At 33.8% G+C, this 24,121-nt stretch overlaps 1 protein-coding gene across 10 annotated transcripts in view; it reads left to right on the top strand.

Annotated features, from left to right (window-relative positions):
• Epha5 (EPH receptor A5) overlaps positions 1-24,121 on the top strand; it is a 334,366-nt gene that overhangs the window by 221,979 nt on the left and 88,266 nt on the right. For all 10 annotated transcript variants that reach the window (XM_021211296.2, XM_029545116.1, XM_021211294.2 and 7 more), the window contains one exon: positions 23,612-23,736. In XM_021211296.2, the coding sequence (XP_021066955.1) occupies positions 23,612-23,736 (125 nt within the window). The remainder of the gene's footprint in view (positions 1-23,611; positions 23,737-24,121) is intronic.

Genomic DNA, 24,121 nt, shown 5'->3' with positions numbered 1-24,121 from the left:
AAATAATATAAAATACCTTGGTGTGACTCTAACTAAGGAAGTGAAAGATCTGTATGATAAGAACTTCAAATCCCTAAAGAAAGAAATTGAAGAAGACCTCAGAAGATGGAAAGATCTCCCATGTTCATGGATTGGCAGGATTAGCATAGTTAATAGTACTTTTATACAAAACTTTATAGCATATACTACATCACTTAGGAATAAAGTAGCATATTATTTTTAATAATAACGAACACAGTCTTACAGAATCATTAATCTGCAAAATTATTTTAAATATATCGTTTTAGTACCTTCTTATCTACCTTAAAGGAGTAACTGTTTTTAAATTGTTATTATAAATTAACTCTTCTCTAATAGGTTTACTGCCCAAAGCATTGTTTCTATTATAAACGAAGTGACACATGGAAAATATATTCTTTATTATCACACTCATAAATTCCAAGTGTGTAATATACCAGGTCGTCTTCAATATGAACTAACCAATACCCCCAGAGCTCATTGGAACTATACCGCAAATCAAAGAATGAAGTGGGACTTGTGGCTCTAGCTATATATGTAGCAGAGGATGGAATAGTCAGTCATCAATGGGAAAAGAGGCCCTTGGTCCTGTGAAGGTTCTATGCCCCAGTGTAGGGGAATGCCAGGACCGGGAATGGGAGTGGGTGGGTTGGGAGCAGGGGGAGGGCAGATGGGATAGGGGATTTTCGGAGGGAAAATTATGAAAGGGGATAACATTTGAAATGTAAATAAAGAAAATATCTAATAAAAAAAGAAAGAAAGAAAAAAGAAAATTTAAATGACCAATGTGAATAGTTATATAGATGTAATTGGCTCTCCCTCCCTCATCCGACTCATGGATCATTCTCCTAGTTTACAATTTGTAGTGACATTAACATCATTAAAAATTTCAAATATCATATAATCCATTTCAACAAACACACATACATACATTTACATGTTTTATTATTGTTTCTGCCATCAATGACATGTTTGTCTTGAGTACACACACACACACACACACACACACACACACATTTGCGCGCACATGCACATCATTGTTATTTTGTCAATGATGATATATTTATCCACAGTCTTATTACTGCAAATTTACAGTATGTTTTCAAAATCTTTGTTTAAATTTTCTTTGTTTTATTTTCTTTGATTCTATGTTCAGAATAGATAGATGGGTAGTAGTTCCCATATTATATTATATTATCTTAACTCTACAGGTTATATTTGTATTAGCTTTATTTCTTTGTAATATATACCCCAAAATATAAGTTTTCTAAGGTAAATTGTTATATACTTCTTTTTCATCCAATAGTGTGGTATTACTAATCACAGATCCTAGTTAAATGTAGAATAAATGAAATGAGTAAATAAGTGAATGAACAAACAAGTATTCTGCATTGTTCACAATAACTTTATAAGTTGGAATATAATAGTAGATAATATATAAACATACTAAAACAAATATGTGTATTTTTAATGTTAAATTGAGAGAAAATTCAGTATTTAATACAATAAAGTCTAACATATCCATAACTGTGGCAGAATTTCTGTTCCTTCAGTGCTGAAAAATAAAGGAGGAAATTTGGTGGTCTTCCTCTCACAGCCATATTGATCTGAATTTGAAGTGGCTGATTTGAGGCAGAGACTTTCCACCCACATTAATATTTCTGTAAAAGAAAATTCATTAAAATGTCAATTTGAATGATGGGGATCAAGAATATAATCTGTTAAGGAGAAAGTTACTGAGTCATTTCATAACTCCCTAATATGTGGAAAAAATATGCTCAGATTTTAAAAGGGGATTTGACTCTTTCAAGTCCTCATCGAAAGCTGGAGAACACAGAACCATGTGATCAATTAAAGTTTCCCACAATATCTGAGGGTTTCTAATTCACATTTATGTTAAACTAACTTCTGTCTGTAAATAAGATTTTTTAATGAGGCTTTTTTGTGACTTTAAATATTAGAATTTTGTTCTATATAGTCATAAACTATATAAATACATATAAAGATTCAAGTCTATTGTATTTGATAATCTTTACATAATTTCATAATGCAGGTTTGGCTCATTATAAATTATGAAATAAACACTAAATAAATCTAAACATGCATTTTAGGTATGCAAGTATGGTAAAAATAAGCAAGTGCAAATTAATTAGAAAGTTTTCATGTATAATTTTCCTGTAAGTAACAAAGGAAATGATTATATAAAAAGTTGCTTTATATAGCTTTTTTAAACCTGTGACTTATTTATTGCTTCCTCATCAATTTACATAGATCAACTGGCATTAATGACTTATGCATGTAAATCTACTGAAAAAATATTAATGTACCTCATTTGTGTAATAAATGTCTGAACACCAAGGCTGAACTTTTAAGAAAATGTACATTTTTTTCTAAGAAATAATGAATAAAAGCAAATCAGTGAGTGTTTTTCAAAACATATACAATGTGCTATATCATATCTATTATAATGGAAAACAAATATCCAATAACAAATGATCAACACAGAAAATGAATACATAATATTATTCAAACTAAGCAGGATATAATTATGGATATACATATATGTTCATATGTGTGTGACAATAATTTTTAAAAGAGGCCATAATTTGCAAGAAAGAAATGATGGACTTACAGGAGATATAGGAGGAAGAAAAGGGAAGGCAGAAATGATTCATTATATCATAATCTCAAAAGTAAATACAAAATAAAATTAAAAGAGAATAAACATTGCCTATTGCTACTTTGGTGAACTAAAATGACTTTCAATGTTACCACTGTTGTAAGAATGACAAAATATTTAAAAAGAAGAAACACATTCATCAGCTATAATAAAAGCTTTTCTTGTTGATGTGCTAACTGTGAGAACAGAGCCAATCACTTCCCTTGTCTAAACTTAAGTTTTCTCATTTGGAAATTAAATAAGACTATATATAAATACATACACAGTCAGCTTTATATAAAACCTCAAGTGAGTACAAGGTACTAGAAAGGTTGGGAGTAAATGTGCTTTGATACACTCTCTTCCACTCAAACTTTATGACAATTAAATAAGATTATACAAATTGATATGTTTAACTTCAGTAATAATATCTTGTTCTGTAACAATGTGTGTATAATAGGTACTGGGTAGATTTTATAAGAAAGGCATCTGAAACCATTTTAACCACCTAAAACACAAAGCTTTATAAAGCTTACTCAGCTAGGGAGTAACAGAATTTGACTTAAGTTCAGCTATGTACTATCCTATGAGTAAAACTCATTCCTTATAATAAATAGCTTAATCATTTGATTATAACATTAGATAAATTAATGTTTATATATGAAGCCTTACCAATTAATCCTTTCATGTAAGATCCAAGACTCCCTTCCCAATAGATGTTCACTTGTACATTTTATTTGTTTGTTTTGCTGCGTTGTGTTTTTACTAAATATTTCCACACGATAACAATCTGTAGGTTTTATAGTCTGCAGGAGAATCATGATTTCATTCTTTACTATTAGAGAACAAAACAAAACTGCATAAAAGCCACTCAGGTACCTAGTTATTCCTCTTCTTCCTAAATACACAAACCAACAACCTGGAAAGAACAGAAACATATTAAAGAGGGATATATCATACTTGTTTCTCACTTAGAAATCTACCCTATTGGAGATTTCCAGATCTGGGTCCCAATAGTGTGTCTCCTTTGCCCGGTGGCTTCTTGTAGAGTTCACCAAAGGAATCAATAAAGTGGAAGACAGTGCAGGTAGAGGGAAAATTGGTCTTCCTATTTGCTGCTATAGCAGGCGTTTCTTCCCAAATAGTTTCCTTTGCCAGCACAGTGGTAACTCAGTCAACCCCATCTTCTTATTCATCCCAACAAGCAGCTTCACTGTTTGCCTTCAGAGACCCTCCTCAGGCTCCTGAAATAATAGCTGCAACCAGACATCTTGGTTGTGATGTCATCCCACACTTCCTGATCTTTGATCTACAAATAATAAATGTCCATTAGAGTTATTTTCATTGGAATACAGTAATCTGTCCTGATAGTTTAATTTGATATTGTAACATCAATTTTAAATAACCTTGTGGTAAATCTTGCTGGTAAAAATTATAGATTTTGTACACATAGAAACCTTCTACATTTTAGAAATGTAGAAATCTGGGACAATTTCCTTTAATACAATTCAGGTTAAAAACTACTATATGCGAATGGGCTTTTAAAAAATAATGAATCACAGGCACATCTATGAAGTGCATGTTTCAGTCTAGACAAGTTGTCAATAACTAGGGCAAACCCCAGGATACTACGGCAATACCTGCTCATCCTCTGTACCCGATGTTTCTGATTTGCTCTTCTTAAAAGCAAGTCTCTGAGGTGTTTGAGGTTTCCAACATTATCCTTTGAAACGAACTGGGGAAGAATACCGTTTGTTCAAACAGGAACTTTAAAGGACTTTTGACTTGTGAAGTCCACTGTGTAAATGATCGTGATCTGGTGAACTTAGTAGAGATCTGAGACTTGACAGTTGTCATTCCCAGTGTCAAGCAGTGACTGTATGAGCACCAGCAAGTCACTTACCCGTCTGTGAATTTCAATTTCTTCTCACACCACAGAATATTTCTGATTCATGGCAGACATTCCATACCATGATAAACAAAACAAATTCATTAAAGATTTATTGTTGCTATATCAAAAAGGAGAGGTTATACTGGACAAATTAAATACTATTGTACTTTTTTTCAAAGCTCAAGCCTTAAAAACACGACATACAGTATATTGATACTAATCATGTTTGAATGTCTGAATGTGTATGGAATCTTCCTGGTTCATACATACTGAAACTCACACTTTCACAGGTACATATATCATTGCTCTTGCAAACCTTTGTACAATCCATATAACATTGAGGTAATTAATACATCTTTGAAGCCAGGATTTAACTTATATTCTCTCATCTCCTGTAATAAATAATACATCCTTGGAAAAACATAGACAACAAGAAATGCATTTTCTCATAGTTCTGTGGCCTGAACATTCAAGACTAACTTGATTTTAGATTTTATTTCAGGGTTGCAGAGAACTACTTTTGTCTGGATCTTTACCGACTGCTTTTGGTTTATTCATGCAAACAGAGGAAAATAAATCATTCTTTGTTCCTCTCCTGCTATAAGGTCACTAATCTCATCATGAGAGTCATACCTTAAAGATTTCACTTAATCCATCTTATCCCCCTCTAGCCTCATCACCAAACACAATTACATACAGTAATGTATTTCAAAAACTTGGATTTTATAAATAATATATGGAAATGCTTATTATTTCATGTCCTTAATAAAATATGCTAAATTTTATCAGCAAGAAAAATTGATTTCATATTTATGAGACACCTGTGATTTCATTCTATTTTAATTGTTCTTTGCCATCATTTTTAGTATTAAGGTATTAAAGTGTCTTGAAAGAAATAATACTGTAACTTGAGTTATTGGAAAATCGATGCAGAGCTTTGAAGCTTGCCCAGCTCTGCGAACATGAGAATCTGGGTTTTGGTGACAAGTATCCATGCATAATATTTTGATTTAGTAGGGTCCACCTGTAACCCCAGTGTTGCTATGGCAGGAAGAGATGATTTCTGAGAGCTTACTGGCTGGGTTCTGTTAAAAATCAATCAAACAAACAAACAAACAAAGCAACAACATAAAAACCCCACTCATTAAGAAAACCAAACCAAACCAACCAAACACAAAACAAAGAGCAATTAACAAAAATCAACCTCTGACATCTTCATTCATGGCAAACTATACACTCTGGTGTGTTTGTGAGTATACCCACATGAACACCTACATATGCATCACAGAAATAATGTGTAGCAAAAAAAAATCATTGTCCATTTTTAAATTGATAAGAATTTTCTATTAATGGGGGTTTTATTTCTTGTGATCAATACATTTAGAAACAGGCGTTTCATAGTCACATGGCGTTAGGTTGACAGTTAACGCAGGAGTTATCTACAGAAGGCTCAGCCACCCGAGTTTATACTACACTTGAAATGTACCAAACAAGCACCACCACTACTTTCTCTCAGTTTCCTTCCCCAGTTATCACACCAGCACCTCGAGAGGATGATGGGTCATAGGAAAGGGTTCTTGTGACTAAGTTTTGCCTTACACAGTCTGCTACACTTTCCAGACTTTGCAGAATACTACCCACTCACTATACTTGAATTTCCAGAGACTTCCCGATCTTTGCGATGCCCATTCCACAAGAGAATGATATCAAATACATTTAAAGCAGATCAATACACATAGCTGATGGCAAGAGTTAACATGAATGCTGCTGACGTATATGCAGATGTCACAAAAGTGTATTTGATTAGATTATTATAAGCAAGTAACTATGTCATAATACGATAGACTGGAAATGAATCTCTATGTTTTCTGATATTTGAGACAAATCAGAGATTATAATATTTTCTACAATCTTACCCTTTTGTTTAATTTTGTAAAAATCTATAGGCACAATCAATTTATGTGTAGCTTTTTTATTATTTCATTTATTTGCATTTCAAATATTTTCCCTCCCAGTCTCCCCTCCACACACCTCCCACTGCATTCTCCCTCCCCTTTGCCTCTAAGAGGGTGCTCCCCCACCCACCCACTCACTCGTTCTTCACCCCTCTAGAATCCCTTTCACTGGGGCAACAAGCCACAGCAAGATCAAGCACCTCTGCCCCACTGCCACCCCACTGTCAGATAAGGCAATCCTCTTGTACCTTGTAGTGGGAGCCATGGACCAGCCCCTGTATCTTCTTTGGTTGATTACTTAGTTCCTGGGAGCTCTGAGCGGTTTGGTTTGTGATTCTGTTCTTCCTATGGGGTTGCCATCCCCTTCAGCTCCTTCAGTCTTCTTCTAACTCTTCCACTGGGGTCCCTGGGCTCAGTCAGATGGTCCCTGGGCTGTGACTATCTGCATCTGTCTTAGCCAGATGCTGACAGAGCCTTTCCTAGGACAGCTGCCAGGACCCTGTCTGCAAGCATTTCCTGGCATCAGCAAAAGTGTCCGTGTTTGGTGTCTGCAGATGGGATGGAGAACAAGATGGGCCAGTATCTGGATGGCCTTTCTACCCATCTCTGCCCCATTTTTTTGTCCCTGTTTTTTCCTTTAGGAACAATTTTGGGTTAAAGATTTTGAAATGGAGCCGGGCGTGGTGGCACACGCCTTTAATCCCAGCACTCGGGAGGCAGCGGCAGGTGGATTTCTAAGTTCGAGGCCAGCCTGGTCTACAAAGTGAATTCCAGGACAGCCAGAGCTATACAGAGAAACCCTGTCTCGAAAAAACAAAAAAAGAAAAAAGAAAAAAAAAGAAAAAAAAAAAAAAGAATTTGAAACGGGTGGGTAGTCCTGTCCCTCAATTGGAGGCCATGTCTATCTACTGGAGGCGGTCCCTTCAGGTTCTATCTTACCGCTGTTATGTATTTAGGCTAATGTCATTCCCATGGGGTCCTGGGAGCACCTCACATCCCTGGCATCTGGAACTTTCTAGTGAGTCCCCCATTTCCCACCCCCAACTGCTACATATTTCTATCCATTTTCCTGGCCCTCTGGACTTCTCTGCTGTCTCTTCCCATATCTGACCCTGCCCTGCCTTTTCCTTTTCCCTGCCCTCTCTCAGTCCCTCTGCCTCCTGTGATTATTTTGTTCCCCCTTCTAAGTGGGACTGAAGCATCCACACTTTGGCCTTCTTTCTTGTTAAGCTTCATGTGGTCTGTGAGTTGTATCAGGGGTATTATGACATTCTGGGTCTGGGTTACCTTACTCAGGATGATATTTTCTAGTTCCATCCGTTTGCCTGCAAAGTTCGTGAGTTGTCTCTTTTTAACAGCTGAAGAGTATTCCATTGTACTTTTCGCTATTATAAATAAGGTTGCTATGAACATAATGGAGCACATGTCCTCACTATATGTTGGAGTATCTTTTCAGAGTATGCCAAGTAGTGGTGGAGTTGGATGCTCAGATAAAAATATGTCCAATTATCCGAGGAACTGCCAGACTGTTTTCTAAAGTGGTTGTGCCAGCTTGCAATCCCACCTGTTATGGAGGAGTGTTCCTCCCTCTCCACATCCTTGTCAGCATCTGCTGACACCTAAGTTTTTGAACTTAGCCATTCTGACTGGTGTGAGGTAGAATGTCAGGGTTATTTTGTTTTGCATTTCCCTGATGACTAAGAATGTTGAACATTTTTTTCAGGTGCTTCTCAGCTATTTCATATTCCTCAGTTGAAAATTCTTTGTTTAGCTCTGTACCCCATTTTTAATAGGGTTATTTGGTTCTACGGACTCTAACTTCTTGAGTTCTTTGCATATATTGGATATTAGCCCTCTATTGGATTTAGGATTGGTAAAGATCTTTTCCCAGTCTGGTGGTTCCTGTTTTGTCCTATTGGCAGTGTCTTTTGCCTTACAGAAGCTTTTCAATTTCATGAGGTCTCATTTGTCACTCGTTGATCTTAGAGCAGGAGCCATTGGTGTTCTGTTCAGGAAAGTTTTCCTTATGGCAATGTGTTCAAGGCTCTTTCCTACTTTGTCTTCTATTACAGTTAACATATCTGATTTTATATGTAGGTTCATAATCCACTTGGACTTGAACTTTGTATAAGGAGATGAAAATGGTTCAGTTTGCATTCTTCTACATGCAGACTGACAGACCAGCACCATTTGTTGAAAATGCTTTCTTTTTTCCACTGTATAGTTTTGGAATCTTTATCCCAAAGGTGTATGGGTTTATTTCTGGGTATCCAATTCCATTTGATTCATTGACCTGGTGTCTCTGTACCAATACCATGTGTTTTTTGTTTGTTTGTTTGTTTTGTTTTTTTCACTATTGCTCTGTAGTACACCTTGAGGTCAGGGATGGTGATTCCCCCAGAAGTTCTATCATTGTTGAAAATAGTTTTGCTATCCTGGGTTTTTGGTATTCCAGATGAAGTTGAGAAGCTCTGGCTCTGATGTAGAGGAGCTGCTTTCCTTCTTATGGTGGCTACTTCCCTGTATTTATTGACTTCATATTCTAAAGACTTAATAAAAAAATTAGTTTCCTATTTTAGTTAATAGTACCTATGTGTTTTTCAATAAACTTATGGCTTGTAAAGGAAGAAATAAATTATTTTTTTCTTCAAATTTTAGAGTCAACATTTTTTTGTCTTAATCCTATGCATAGTTTCATTATTATTAATGTTAAGTCATCTGATGACATTACAGATATAGTCAATATGCTCTAAATATACCAAAGACTTATTTTGCCTGAATTAGACACTTACTTCAAAATTTCTATCCTTTTTTGATAAATGCAAATGAATTGGACCATTAGATAAATGTGTGTATTCTATTGTATACTGTTTTATATTATATAAAATTCTACACTTGGTATAGAAAATTATACTATAGGGATTATTAAAACAGAATAATTTTGAAAGCCATAAGTTTTATCAGTTAAGAAATGTGAAAGAAGCCGAGTGGTGGTAGCACACGCCTTTAATCCCAGCACTTGGGAGGCAGAGGCAGGCGGATTTCTGAGTTCAAGGCCAGCCTGGTCTACAAAGTGAATTCCAGGACAGCCAGGGCTACACAGAGAAACCCTGTCTTGAAAATCCAAAAAAAAAAAAGAAAAAAAAAAACCAAAAAAACGAAAGAAAGAAAAAAAAAAGAAAGAAAGAAATGTGAAAGAACGAGATAAAACAGCCCATCTTGCTTTTCAGGTGTATTTGGTTCCTTTATGCAACATATGAAATTTACAGAGTATATTATTGAATTCATTGACTGATTAAATGTTTAAAATTGTTTTAAAATGTTTTAAACATATTTGTTATCAAATGTTTTCTTCATTTACATTTCCAATGCTATCCCCTTTCCTAGTTTCTTCTCCAAAAAATCCCCTATACCCGGCCCCTACCCCTGCTCCCCAACCCATGCACTCCCACTTCCTGGTCCTGGCATTCCCCTATATTAGAGCATAAAATCTTTGCAAGACCAAAGGCCTCTCCTTCCCTTGATGGCCAACTAAGCCATCCTCCACTACATATGCAGCTAGAGACAGGAGCTCTAGGGGTACTGATTAGTTCACATTGTTCCTCCTATAGGGCTGTAGACCCCTTCAGCTCCTTGGGTACTTTAGCTAATTCATTGGGGACCCTGTGTTCCATCCAATAGATGACTGTGAGCATCCACTTTTGTATTTGCAAATCAGTAGCCAACATCAAACTAAATAGAGAGAAACTCGAAGCAATCCCACTAAAATCAGGGACTAGACAAGGCTGCACACTTTCTCCTTACCTATTAAATATAGTACTTGAAGTCCTAGCCAGAGCAATTAGACAACAGAAGGAGATCAAGGGGACACAAATTGGAAAGGAAGAAGCCAAAATATCACTATTTGAAGATAATAAAATATTTTTTAAAACTTATGATCATTTAAGAACAAAAATGTGTGTGGGATGGAAAGATTTTTAATTTGTGCAATTATGCATTATAACTCTGAACAAACATCAACGATCATTTCAAATATGGAAAAACAAATTGTCAGGCATATTTTGTATTTTATTCTTTACTTAAAAAATGGATTTCTGATTTTGTTTCATTTCCTATTTGATTAACTAAACATTCTTATATTCTTATTCCATTTGTTCTGCGCACATTGACAGAGGTATTATTGTCATTCCCACTGTGTTGGTTCTTGTACATATGTGTGCATATACATGCATATGTATGTTTACATATCTTTGAGAAAGATAGTTTATGATGTCTGTCACATTAAATAAGAACACAGAAGCCTGGCAGTGGTGGCACATGCCTTTAATCCCAGCACTTGGGAGGCAGAGGCAGGCAGATTTCTGAGTTCAAGGACAGCCTGGTCTACAGACTGAATTCCAGTACAGCCAGGGCTACACAGAGAAACCCTGTCTCGACCTCCCCCCCCCCCAAATAAAAAAGAAAAGAAAAAAACAAAAGAACACAGAATACAAAATAGGAATGACATTTAAAACTTACCTATCAAAATACCTATAGCATTTTTAATATAGATATTTAATGACTTTAATCACTTGTTATTTCATTTACTATGAACTCAAATTCTTGCACTTTGTGAGTTATTTAAAATAATATACTCTAAATTTCATAATGAGAATATTGAGTCCTTGCTTCAGATTTTTATTGATCTACATTTTGACAGAGATTCGGTAGTCCCCTAGATTCACTCTACAGTCTAAAATGTAATCTCATATTAAAAAACATTGCATGCTTGAATCCTATCAGAAACTTTGTTATTGAAGGGATTGAGACTTGCTTATTTATCTGTAATTCTTACTGTTCTGTTAAAGTTATGAATTGTAGCACATGCTTGGGTAGCCTTTCTGTGAAAATGCCACTTCAAATGTGGGAACAAATATCTAAACTTCATATGTGTTGTTAGACACAGACAAGCTTGCATTCAAAGACTTCCTAGGATTCATAGAGTTGATACCTGCTGATGGACGGGAAGCCTGGCGCTCATTGTGATGACTCTCTTTGCTCTTACCTGTGGCTGAAGAAGTAGCATGCTGTTTCACTTTATCATGTTTTAGATGGGACTTAGTCTTCTTATGGCTCAGACTGCCTTCAAACTCATGACAATCCTCCTCCTCTGCCTCCCTGAAGCTGGGCTCACAGGGCGTCATTCTCATGCTTACAGTTTGTATGGCAGCTGAAGAGGACAATTGTAAACTGAGATGCTGGAACTAAATTTCAAAGGAGCCTTGAAGACACTGGCATACCAAGAGAAAGTCAAAGTGAATTACAATGTGTCATACTGTCTTACCAATTAGATTTTAAAGATGCTTCTATTTCATTTACATATTCATGAACTATCTATTTCACTTTCTTTAGACACATTTATAAAAATTAGCATATTATTCTCCAATTCCTGGCAGAGATCTCTGTAAAAGAGAATCTTTTTTCTCCCTCTTTGTTAATGTGATGGAAGTGCACAGCTCAAAAAACTCTTGTTATTTTTTATGAGAAGACTTAAAAAGCACTGAGTACTTCATTATGTAAAAATAATATTTGGCATTATGTAATTCATCAGAGTCCTTAAGCTTTCCATGATCAAATTTATAAGTTAGTCATAAACAAATATTCTAATATATGTGTAAGTAATGAAGTTAGTAATAGCTGGGGTTTGTTATTATGTGTACATGATCACATACAGGCTTAATTTTTGACATACATAAATCCCAAACATCTGCTGTGTTATAAAATCTGTAAACATTTTAGTGAATTCAGAGATTCTTTATAGATGAAAATAATTGCTTCACTTTTGAAATATGTTCAATTTTAATTATCTTTGTGTGAGCAATTTTTTCAGATGGTTCATTTTTCTGGTGACTTGTCTCAAAGACACAGAGCAAAAGCTGAAAAAAGAAACTGACATGAAAGTGTATTTATGTTGTTTCACATTTTTAGTAAGAACAGTGTATAGTGGAGAAGATGTAATAACTGAGTAGCTTCATGTTGATGACACCACCAGGTTGCTTGTTCTAATATAGTGACTGGACTAGGCAGCAAAAGGTTAGCTGGAACCAAAACAGAGGTACCTTCCAAAGCCTACAGTTAGGAAACAAACCACTTAATTAACCAGAGGTTTCACATGTAGTGTTGTACAATGTGCTACCTGGGATGAAAGACTCACTCATAGGAGACTTGGAATATTTCATATATGCTAATAATCTCCTCATTATTTTTATCGAATTGGTTTTGCATGATTTATTTAATTTTAAGGTGGTAGAATCTGAAGTTTACATGGAAACTTCTAAGAAAATGTGAACACTAAATATTCAGAAGTATGTATTGTTGATCAAACTTAGAAGATCCTAAGAATGGTAGGAAAGCAAACATAGTGATATTTATCAAAATGTTAGGTTTGGTCTGACAAATGCAATTTAGAAAATATCGTTATTTAGAGAAGTTTCCTCTAATGATTCATATTCTAGACTATAGGAACTTTCTTAAAATTGATCTATAAACAAAATAATCATCACCACTGCTATCTTAGACATATATATACACACATATATATGCATATATGTGTGTATGTGATATATATATATATCTTCTATGTCTAGTCATTTCATCATTAAGTATTTCTGCCATTGTTCTTCAATATTATCATAGTGATTACTGTCACAGGGAAGACATTAAAGGGATGCTACTAGTATAATGAATATAATATCCATCGGCACATCCTGAATATTTAACAATTGAGGGAATTGTGGATTTCAGTGTACCATTCTTCAAATCTATCTTTCTTAACAGATTTTAGGGTACATAAGGACACTGAGGATAGCCTCCTCTTGTATGAAATTTGTTATTGTTCAAATCTAAATGCAAATACTAAATTCTATGTATTTCTGAGGTTTCTAGCCAGATTGTGTGCCCTCTCCCTGTCACCCCTACATGTTTGTTCGTAAACTACTAATTTCTTTAACGTCTTTCTGATATCTATGTATAGAATTTGCTATCTCAGTATTTTCTGTATATTCATGGAAATGAGAATCATGACCCATATGTTTTCTTTTGATTGTCTTCCCATGAGCCTTTGACGAAGCAAGAAATCATATGAATGCTCTCATGACTATTTGTTATCTCTTAAAGCATAGGTATTATTCTCAGTGCTACAAATATTTGCCTTTGCTCCTGTATGTGACTTGATCACTGCAGGTACTGTCACTCTTTGCTGAGCAGCTTGTAACATCATTGCAAATCATGCGCTGATATCAGCCACCATTAAGCTAAGTCAAAACTCTCAATGGTAGTCTGTTGCCACATAATGTGTGGTAATGAAACATTCATGAATATTCCCTGAGTATGTGTAGAGTCTATGTATAAGTCTAGGATTTGGAAATGCATATGGTTTGCTCATTCAGTTATGTGCTTTCTGTAAATAAGGTTGATAATGGTAAATTTCTGTATAATATTTTTATATTTACATGTGCCCCAGATTGAACAGAGGGAAAAGAAAAAACAAGAAAGGCATAAAAATTTTTCCTTCCTAAGTTTTAAACTTAAAGTCACTATATTTAGTAAAACACTATATTTGGGTATGTTTAAGTATTTGGAATTAGCTTGAAATCAACAAATTATAAGCAGATAATGGTTGTGATTGAGTGAAATTTTGTCTGATCATGCAAGTCATTTCTTTTTCTTTGACCATTCATTGGTGCAATAGGATATTATGGAAGGATAAAGTTGATTCAGATAGGAGATTCCTGTTTATTGTACTGGAAATTTAAATCAGTTGAAATTTTGTTAAAACAGGTAAGAAGTTGTGATGTGATTTGCAAAGGGTACACTTGAAATATTCTTTTGATGATTCAGAAAATATTACAGAAATTTTATGGAAAGAATTTCTCTTGGATTTTTTGAGATTATGATATAATTTCATAATTTTCACCTTCTTATTCCTTTCTCCATACCCTCCCTTATATCCCTTCTTCTTCTTCTTATAAAAATTTATGTCCTCAATTTGTTGTTTCCTAAAACTATACGCGCAATCTTTCAGTGTGTAATGTTAATTATATGAATATTTTAATAACTGAGAAATATTCATGAGAGATTAATGAACAAACTATGATTGAACAGTCCAATGGAGGGTGTTTAGAGATATACAGGTAAGGTATCATTGTATAGGTGTAAGAAACAATTGCACAGTGTAAATAAAATACCTTTACAGTAGCGTGATGGAAGGTAAAGTTTATATAGTGCTACAAGTTAGACACCAGAAACTAGACAGATGAGAAAATATAAATATTGTGTTATTTGGAGTGATGTGTACACTCAAAAGAATGTGCAGATTCTAAATTGTAAAACTTGACTATGCTACTTCTGTGACAAAAATAAATGGATTTTACTCACATGTTTAAACTAAGGCTTTGATATTTCGAGATCATTCCATACTGTTAGTGTGAGTCTGATGTGGTCGTCAACATTGTTTTGAAAATGAGGTCATAGGATTAGTTTTACAGGCTCAGAAAATGTGGTAGAGGCCAGAGCTACATCAATTGACAGGATCCTTGCATTGATAGCACACCCTGAAAGTAACTAATTATGCTGGTTTATAGAATATTTTGTAAGCTATTATATAGATATAAATGTTGATATATTGTGATATAGATATAGATTAATAGGACACTTTTATAACTTTTTACTAGTATATAGCTTGATTCTATTTTCATTAATAAAGAAAATATATAAAATCAATTGAATATTATTGGAGCAATTTTAATGTTATTTATAAATACAGTTTTATATATAGTTTACATATGCATAATGCAATTACAGTCAAAGTGATTATAAATTGGAGGAACAAACTAGAGGATATAGAAGGAGTTGGCAGTGTAGAAAGGAGGCACAAAATTTACATAAAGCAGTCACTTCTGAAATTTGCAAGACACAAAGAAAACCAACACTTTTAATATCCTTAGTTTGAAGTACCTAAAAAATAACAATCTAATATCCCATGTAAAAGTGACTCGACACCTATATAAACTGTTCAGAGAATGTGAAATACTAATACTACTGTGATTCTATTGTGGTTTTAATAATGTGATTAGAGTCCTGTTCTGTTGATCAGATAATTTTCACTAGAATCATGTGTGCATGTTTTTATCCACTGTTGGAGCACATTAACAGGAGCATAGTCACTTTCTGTCCTCATGAGATATATAGTCTAGAAGGCTAGAGTCTCAAAGGAAAGTTCTGTATTTTTAAAATTTCTTTCTATTAATTTTTAGTTTCTATACCTTATAATTTGATCATATTATTTCCCCTCCTGCAAGTCCTCACAAGTCCTTACACCTCACTCTACACCTACTGCATGCACTTTCATTCTCCCTAAAACATAAAACAAAACAATATTACACACACACACACACACACACACATATATATATATATATATATATATATATATATATATATATATCCCAATAAAACATGATTTCAGCTTTGTGTTTGTCAGCATATTGGGAGCATGAGGCCTGCTCTAGTGTGGTTGATAGAAGTTGTGACATTTCAGTGGAGGAAATTGATTTTCTTTTTCCTAGCTGAGTATGGGGTGGGACCTTACACCACAGCTGCTTCTCATCATTGGGTCTTTGGCCTGGCTTGATCTTGGGCATGTTTGCACATGCTGTTAACAGTTTCCAAGAGTTCCTATAAGCTGTGTTGTGTTGTGTTGTGTTGGGTAGAAGCTGTTTCTGCCTCCCCTTCAACATAGATCATTGAGCCTTGAAGAGATTGAAAGAGATTTGATAAAAATGAATGAATAAATAAATAACCTACTTAGAACTGAGTGTTTCAAGGTCTCTCACTGACTACTTATGTTTTTATTTTGCACTTGTGGGTTACTATGTTAACCACCCATGTACTGCTTGTTCAATGAGGGTTGAGTGATGCACTAGTCTATAGGCATAGAGGTATGTCACTAGTACTCATAGAGGTATGTCACTAGTACTAATTTTATTGTTATATCTCTATAGCATAATAATAGTATGTTTTCCCCTAGCTCCTTGGCTTATTTAATTCAGGTCTTGGGTTTATTAAGAGTTCGGATTTCACCTAATGGGATTGGTCATAAATCCACTCAAAAAGTGGTTGGACAATCCTATTATATTTGTAACACTATTGTACCAGTGTATCTCACAGGTGACTTGCTGATGTGGGTGATAGTGCTCTCTTTCTGAGGTCCTTGCAGTAATCTACAAGATAAAAAGATGCCCTGGGTTGGGAGAAAAGTAATGTCCTAAAACAAAGTGTTTGTCTCTATCTGAGTCCCCTAGACGTTTGCTTTCATTGCTGACTGTTCCATTGCCACAGTGGTGTTCAGATATCTAGCAAGTTAGACAGGTAAATGCTGCACGGTTTGAATCACTCCTTTAAGTAATATAACTCAAGGAGGCCACTATATCACAAGCAAAAAAAAAAAAAAAAAAAAAATGACTTCAAATGCCTAGAGTGTGTGTGGCATGTCAAAGGGGCCATAACAGCTCAGAGGAGAAGTGGGGAGGAAGGATTATGGTAGGATGTGAATAGTCAGGGGGAGGTGAATGGGATGTAAAGTGAATAAGTTAAAAATAAATAAAAATAAGTAAAAACATAAAACCCTCTGTATAATGTAAGCTAAAAAGAAAATTAAGGAGCTATCATGAAATATGAGTGTTAGGTGAGATTTTTCCACCACTTAGAAAATGTGTGGCATGGTTCAGTAAAATTAGTCTCATGGTAAACGTAGAAGAATTAAACATCTGATAACATTAGTAATTTGGAACAGAATGTTGTGATTTGGCTTTCTTCTGGGCTTTAATATGTTGGCCAGCTGTAGTCATTTATCTTATGCTTCTCTAGTTCCCAGTTCTGATAGAAATTTTCCCACTGAAATAAGTAGTTTAGTAGTTTCTGCCATTTATATGCACTGCTGTTAAATACTACTTATGTTTCCCTGACAATTACATAGACAGAAAGTCTGATTTTGTGTGTGTGTGTGTGTGTGTGTGTGTGTGTGTGTTTGTGTGTGTGTGCTTTCTGCTATGATTTCAATTTCTTAGCAGAAGACCTTAAGAGGGCACATTTTCAAAAAAGCTCCAAAATTATAGGTATAATGGACCCAATGTGGCTCTTTAAGACTTAATAAGCAAACAAACTTTTTAATTAATTAAATGATTTATTGTTCCAATTCTTTGTGTGCTTGGTGTGGTAACTTCACACACACACACACACACACACACACACACACACGTGCTTCAGGTCAAAGAAAATTGAGAAAAGTAATATAAAGATTGTCCACATATATGGAACATTTTTTTTCGAAAATGTTGTCATATTGCTTTATAGTATGGAAATACTGTGGTAAATTAGAACTGAAGTATAAGTTGTATGTATGGATTCTTTTACTGTTACTGGCTTGTTCTGTAATTAACAAAATGTTAGATAATTGATACTTAAAGTAAAGTTCTATCTTCCTAGAATTTTTTTAAGACCGTAGGCTCTAGGACTATTGGTTTTTGTAATGATTACCGACTTTCCACCTGAGTTGGAGTGCCCCATAATTAATGATTAATTCTTTTTTTTCGAGACAGGGTTTCTCTGTGTAGCTCTGGCTGTCCTGGAACTCACTCTGTAGACCAGGCTGGCCTTGAAATCAGAAATCCGCCTGCCTCTGCCTCCCAAGTGCTGGGATTAAAGGTGTGTGCCACCATGCCCGGCATTAATGATTAATTTTAACAAAGCAATCTTGCAATTGTAGTTGGAACTTCATTTCTGGCAAACCTGTTTTCTCAGTAGCCAAATTATTAGCTTGAAGTAACCTCATTTTATATTAAAAGACTACTCTAAAGAAATTCTGTTCCCATTAATATACATAGTGTGGTTATTAAGTTAAATAACCACTGACAGTCAGGCTGCTTTGCATATTGAAAATTCTATGATTAAGTAACAACAAGCATTTAATGGAAAACAAATTCTATGATAATTTATTTGATGTGGAGTTAATCTTGTTATTCAAAAAGAGTCAGATTGTCACTTTGTATCTTATTATATTTAATATTTGTTGTGTAATTTACATGATTGTTTTGAACCATGGTGGCTATGAATGTCAATGACAAAATTCTGTATTTTACTATTTTTCCTTTTAATCCTAATTCATATCAATGTGAATCTTAATTCAGTACAGTAATTCAAGCATGTGGTTTAAATTTAATCATGTCAAATATTAATTTTGTCAATTAATTTTTACTAATACTTAATTATCAAATGTTTATGGTTGTTAACTTTGACAAAATGAGCAATAACTAGTAATATATTTCAGCTCTTAGTTTCTTTTGATTAAAAAAATGACTTGTCTAGAAATAGTGAAATTTAATGCCAGGTTTTGTGAATTTGTCATTTGAAATTTCACTGGGATCATATATCAAAAGATCTACTGGCAGGCTTTTAAGATGAAGTGATTGTAGGCTAATATCAGAATAAGAGATTAAATTTGAAATTCAAAAGAAGCCTTTAAAGACTCCTTTTTGTTAGTAGAGATCATATATATCAAGTAGATTTAGAATGGACTATGATTATTGTTTCTTATTCCAGTAATATTTAGTTATAATACAGAAATTATTTATTGAATATATGAAATATGTAATTAAAATATGTGCATTAAATATGCCATATATTACACTGGCAAAATTCATTATATATCTGTATATCTAAGCCACTTTCCCAGCTTAACACTCTTCAATATTTTTTAATTTATTAACTGCCTTTCTCATATATTATGCTATATTTACTGTTTTTCTAACCTGGAATGATGGTATATTCTAAAACAAACATGCCAGAGTAATAATTATATGTACCATAATTAAACCATTTATAAAGAAAGGAGGACATGACTGTGTGTTCCCTGGCTTTCATTACACTAATTTATTTTTAACCATAACAGTACAAAGATGATCAACATTCAGCAGAAATGATAGTTTAGATTTGAATTTTAGCCTTCAGCAAAGTTAGCAGTTTGTACAGACGCATGCTCAAGAGATCCAGCAGTAGAATGAACCATAGCTACCAATCAGCATGCTGACCATGGATAGAAACCACTGCCATACAATGGCCAGTGTTAGTCAGCTAAGTTACTTAGAAGGTTGGAGCTACAGAATGAATACCATTTTATGATTTCTAAAGTTTCTAAATGGCTGATCTGAATGTAACTTGATTGTAAGTTAAATAGAATCTGAAGGCATATGTGTAATAACTTAAGTGATATTTAATTTTAGTAATATAGAAAAGGCAAGAATATATGCACAATATTAAAGTCAGGGCTATTTCATCTTAGTAAACACAATTTAAAGTCAAATGGATGAAATGAAAATGTGTTTCAGGAGTTATAAATACCAAGGTTCAATTTGCAGCATGTGCATGCTGCATCATAATTATTCTTAACCTCCACCTCTTCTGACTCAAGGTTCATGAGGTACATATTTAGTGCAAAGACTTATGTGCAAGCAAAGTACTCATAACATAAAATAAATATTTAAAAGTAAGCAAATAAAGTCAAGTGGATTAGAATAGGACTCTAAATTTTCTCTAAAGTAGAATTTTGAAATTAAGATATTTGTGTGCCAGTTTAATGTTCTATAATGGTATCTGTTTGATTCCTCTTATTATTATTTCTTTCTCAGTAAAAAACAGAAATATTTATGAAGAGGATCATTAATGCAGTGTATCTAAAGACCATGTTTTCCATCTTTAAAAATGATAATTTTCATATATTTCCATATTATATAAAAATTACTGTACATATTTCCCTATAGGTTTGTGGTTCAAAATATTTTGAACAACTTTCATTTTATGCAAGTACTTAGGGGCAGCAAAGAACAATCTGAAAGTCAACTGAGTCTCAAATAGCTCACTAAATGTCCATGTGGGTCCTGGGAATAAAGTCAGGTCCTCTCCAGAGCAATGAGTGCTCTTAACAGCTAAGCCAACTCTCCAACCTTAGGAAGGGACTCTGAGAGGAGAGGTAAATAACTTAAGGTGATGATATTCAGCACCATGGATAGCCACAGACTAAGACTACATTAGTTTTCTGGCAACATTAACTGTGTATCTGTGTGTGCGTGTAACTAGTAAGCAATGTACAGGGCATTTAATAATTAGTTTTGTCTGCATAATCAGCATGAGCTACAGAATGTGAAGAATGCATTTTTTTTTACATTCAACACAATTAAAACTCATACTTCCACCAATGCATTATTCTGTTTGTACTAAATAAAGTTAAGATCCTTGAACACTTAATAGTCTAGGGCTTTTAGTTCATTAGCAATGTGGGTAACTTTGCCTGTTACTCTCAATGTAGTGTTATGAAACCATCTACAGGCAGACAACAAAACAAAGCAAAATTCTTTTATTTTAATTATCATACAGGGAAAATACCATGAATAATAATTTTAATGAAGAATGAAGAGATTAACCAATCAGGAAAAATCCATTAATCAAATATCTGAACACTTATATAATATCTTACCTGGCATTTTGTGGCAAACAGTATCATTAGCCTCCATTTAAATTGATGATTCAGAGAACGAAATTGCTTCTTTTTAGCTGTCTAGACTAAAAGGTACAATCAGAGCTTACTCACTGACCTCATTCAGAATCAGCTGCTTACCAAATGGTATGAAGTCAGTCCTTACTCCACTGCCATATTTGCACTTGGTAGCCTTGTGGATTAAGCTTTGTTTCTACACTGAAATGCTGTGCTTCCCAGGACTCTATTGCCCCATAACTAGTCCACCTTCATATTCTGGTTTGCAGTTATTCTTGGATCTATTCTCACATTTGAAGATTTGGAGCTAACAGCTTCCCCTATTGGATTTAGGATTGGTAAAGATCCTTTCCCAATCTGTTGGTGGCCTTTTTGTCTTATTGACAGTGTCTTTTGCCTTACAGAAGCTTTGCAATTTTATGAGGTCCCATTTTTAGATACTCAATATGCTAGAACAAGCCATTGCTGTTCTGTTCAGGAATTTTTCCCCTGTGCCCATATCTTTGAGGCTTTTCTCCATTTTTTTCTCTATGTTCAGTGTCTCTGGTTTTATGTGGAGTTCCTTGAACTACTTAGACTTGAGTTTTGAACAAGGAGATTATTTCCTAACTTTGACTTAAAGTGGTATATTATGTCATATATTATGTCTTATTATCATTTCAAAAATTTACAAAATCTTCACATTTTAATGTAAATTCTCATTTAGATAATTAAGAAATAAAATAAAAATATATAATGTATTACAAATGATGTCGCATACATAATTCTATTTAAAATATTGTCACATGCATTTGTGTACACATACACACTTACTGGATTTCTACTCAGGCTTTTTTTTTTTTTTTTTTTTTTTGGTTTTTGGTTTTTGGTTTTTCGAGACAGGGTTTTTCTCTGTATAGCTCTGGCTGTCCTGGAACTCACTTTGTCGACGAGGATGGTCTTGAACTCAGAAATCTGCCTGCCTCTGTCTCCTGAGTGCTAGGATTAAAGGTGTGCACCACCACGCCCAGCTTATACACTGCTCCTTATTGCAGACATCATTTATATTAAAAACCACCATCTACTCTAACATCTCTCAATCTATCCATCCACATTTTCACACACATAGCCAACTCTTCATGTAAATGTTTTCTTTGTATGCATTTTCAATGTGTGTATGGAAAATATTTGGGGGACAGTTGTGTATAATCTGAACACAGAGTTTATTTCTGTCATTATTTCACAAATGCTACCTAAAAAATAGTAACATGGCTTGTACATCATACTAGGTATCTCATAAATAATCTTCCAAAAATATGTTTCTGCTTACTGAGAATGTACTTTGTGACATTAGGTGGTTTAGTTGTGTGAAACATTATATAATATACACAGCATAGACATGACCACAATACACCATATATTTTTATGGGTTACTGAATTCATACTTGTTTTATCATTAGCCAAAATGTGGTTTTAGGTAAGATGTGACTGTACTACACCATTGATGTAAAAAAAAAAAGAAAGAAAGAAAGAAAGAAAGAAAGAAACACGTGATAACATTTTGTATCTACAAGACTTAAAACCAATTCTCTAGAATATCAGAACATAGATGCACATTATTCATTGGCCCATTGTGATTTTTCATTTACTTCTATAAATTATCCCAGCAACATCATTGATTCTTAAGTTTGGAAAAAATATTAACTCCTTATTTCTTCGCATCCAAAAATCCTGAAAAATATCTCAGCACATGATAAATATGAATTTTTGGCTAAGTTTTAAATGTTTTGTGAGCTCAAGTATTCAGATATAATGATGGAACATACTTTTTAAAATTTTTACTAGAAGTAGTTATTTAATAATTACTCTAGTAGACATCAATAAATAGCACCTTAAGAATAATTATTGATGAAATAAATGGGGAAAATAGAAATTAATCTACTATTTATTTTTAAATTTTGAGATACAGTATGCTTTATAGAGTACCCTAAATATGTCTTATATAATAATTTCTTTTTAACATAAAATATGATAAATAACAAATATTACAGATCAGTAATGTTGAAAAACATAATCTAGCAAAGCAAAAAATTATGTTGCAAATAATATGCTTCCTTTTGTAAAAGAAACTCAGGATAGAATATCTATAAAATTTTGAAACATAGTATACTGAATGTGTACTGGATTTTATTAAATACCTTTTCTAAAAAAAAAGTGATCATCAGGAATCCATATTCTATAAAGAATAAAGTAAAATTATTTGTCTAGATTTGAGGAGACTGTGAAGATAAGACTCTAGAATAGATACAATTCTATTACATGGTTATTAGGAGTATTAGCTAATTTCCCACAGGTTAAATATTATTATTATTCAACAGCTTTATCCGAAAATAACTTGTCCAGTATAAATGAAAATATAATAATGCAATAATAGTTACTCAATAACACACCATTCATGACACAATGTAAGCTGTAATTTCAGGTCTCTATTAACCATTTTATTATTTATTTGTTCTGTCTTACAGCTCCTTCTCCAGTCACCAATGTGAAAAAGGGGAAGATTGCAAAGAACAGCATTTCTTTGTCTTGGCAAGAGCCAGATCGCCCCAATGGAATCATCTTGGAGTATGAAATCAAGTACTTTGAAAAGGTAGGACTAGAAAAATAAAAATCTCTCTTTTTCTTCTTTTCACTTTAACAACTTCACTTCTAGAATAATACAAGAGGAGGTTGTGTTACTGTGGGTAAATCAATACAAGCCTGTTTTTCTGTCCTACTTCAGATACTGCCAGTTAGCTCTTCTTGCCACATTCTGTGTTTGTTGCTCAAGTATAAGGCCTTATAGTCAAATTAACTCATTTCACATTAAAATAAAAAGCTGGGGGCTGGAGAGATCTCTCAGTGGCTAAAATCCTTTCACCTCAAGTATACAAAATTGAGTGTAGACATTCTTCCACGTATGAACACATGCTCAGCAAACACACAAAATGGAATATATATATATATATATATATATATATATATATATATATATA

This window comes from Mus pahari, chromosome 13 (assembly GCF_900095145.1).
Source record: "Mus pahari chromosome 13, PAHARI_EIJ_v1.1, whole genome shotgun sequence".
Taxonomy (NCBI): Eukaryota; Metazoa; Chordata; class Mammalia; order Rodentia; family Muridae; genus Mus; species Mus pahari.
Note: the sequence above shows the minus strand (reverse complement) of the source record. Positions and strands in the feature narration are given on the sequence as shown.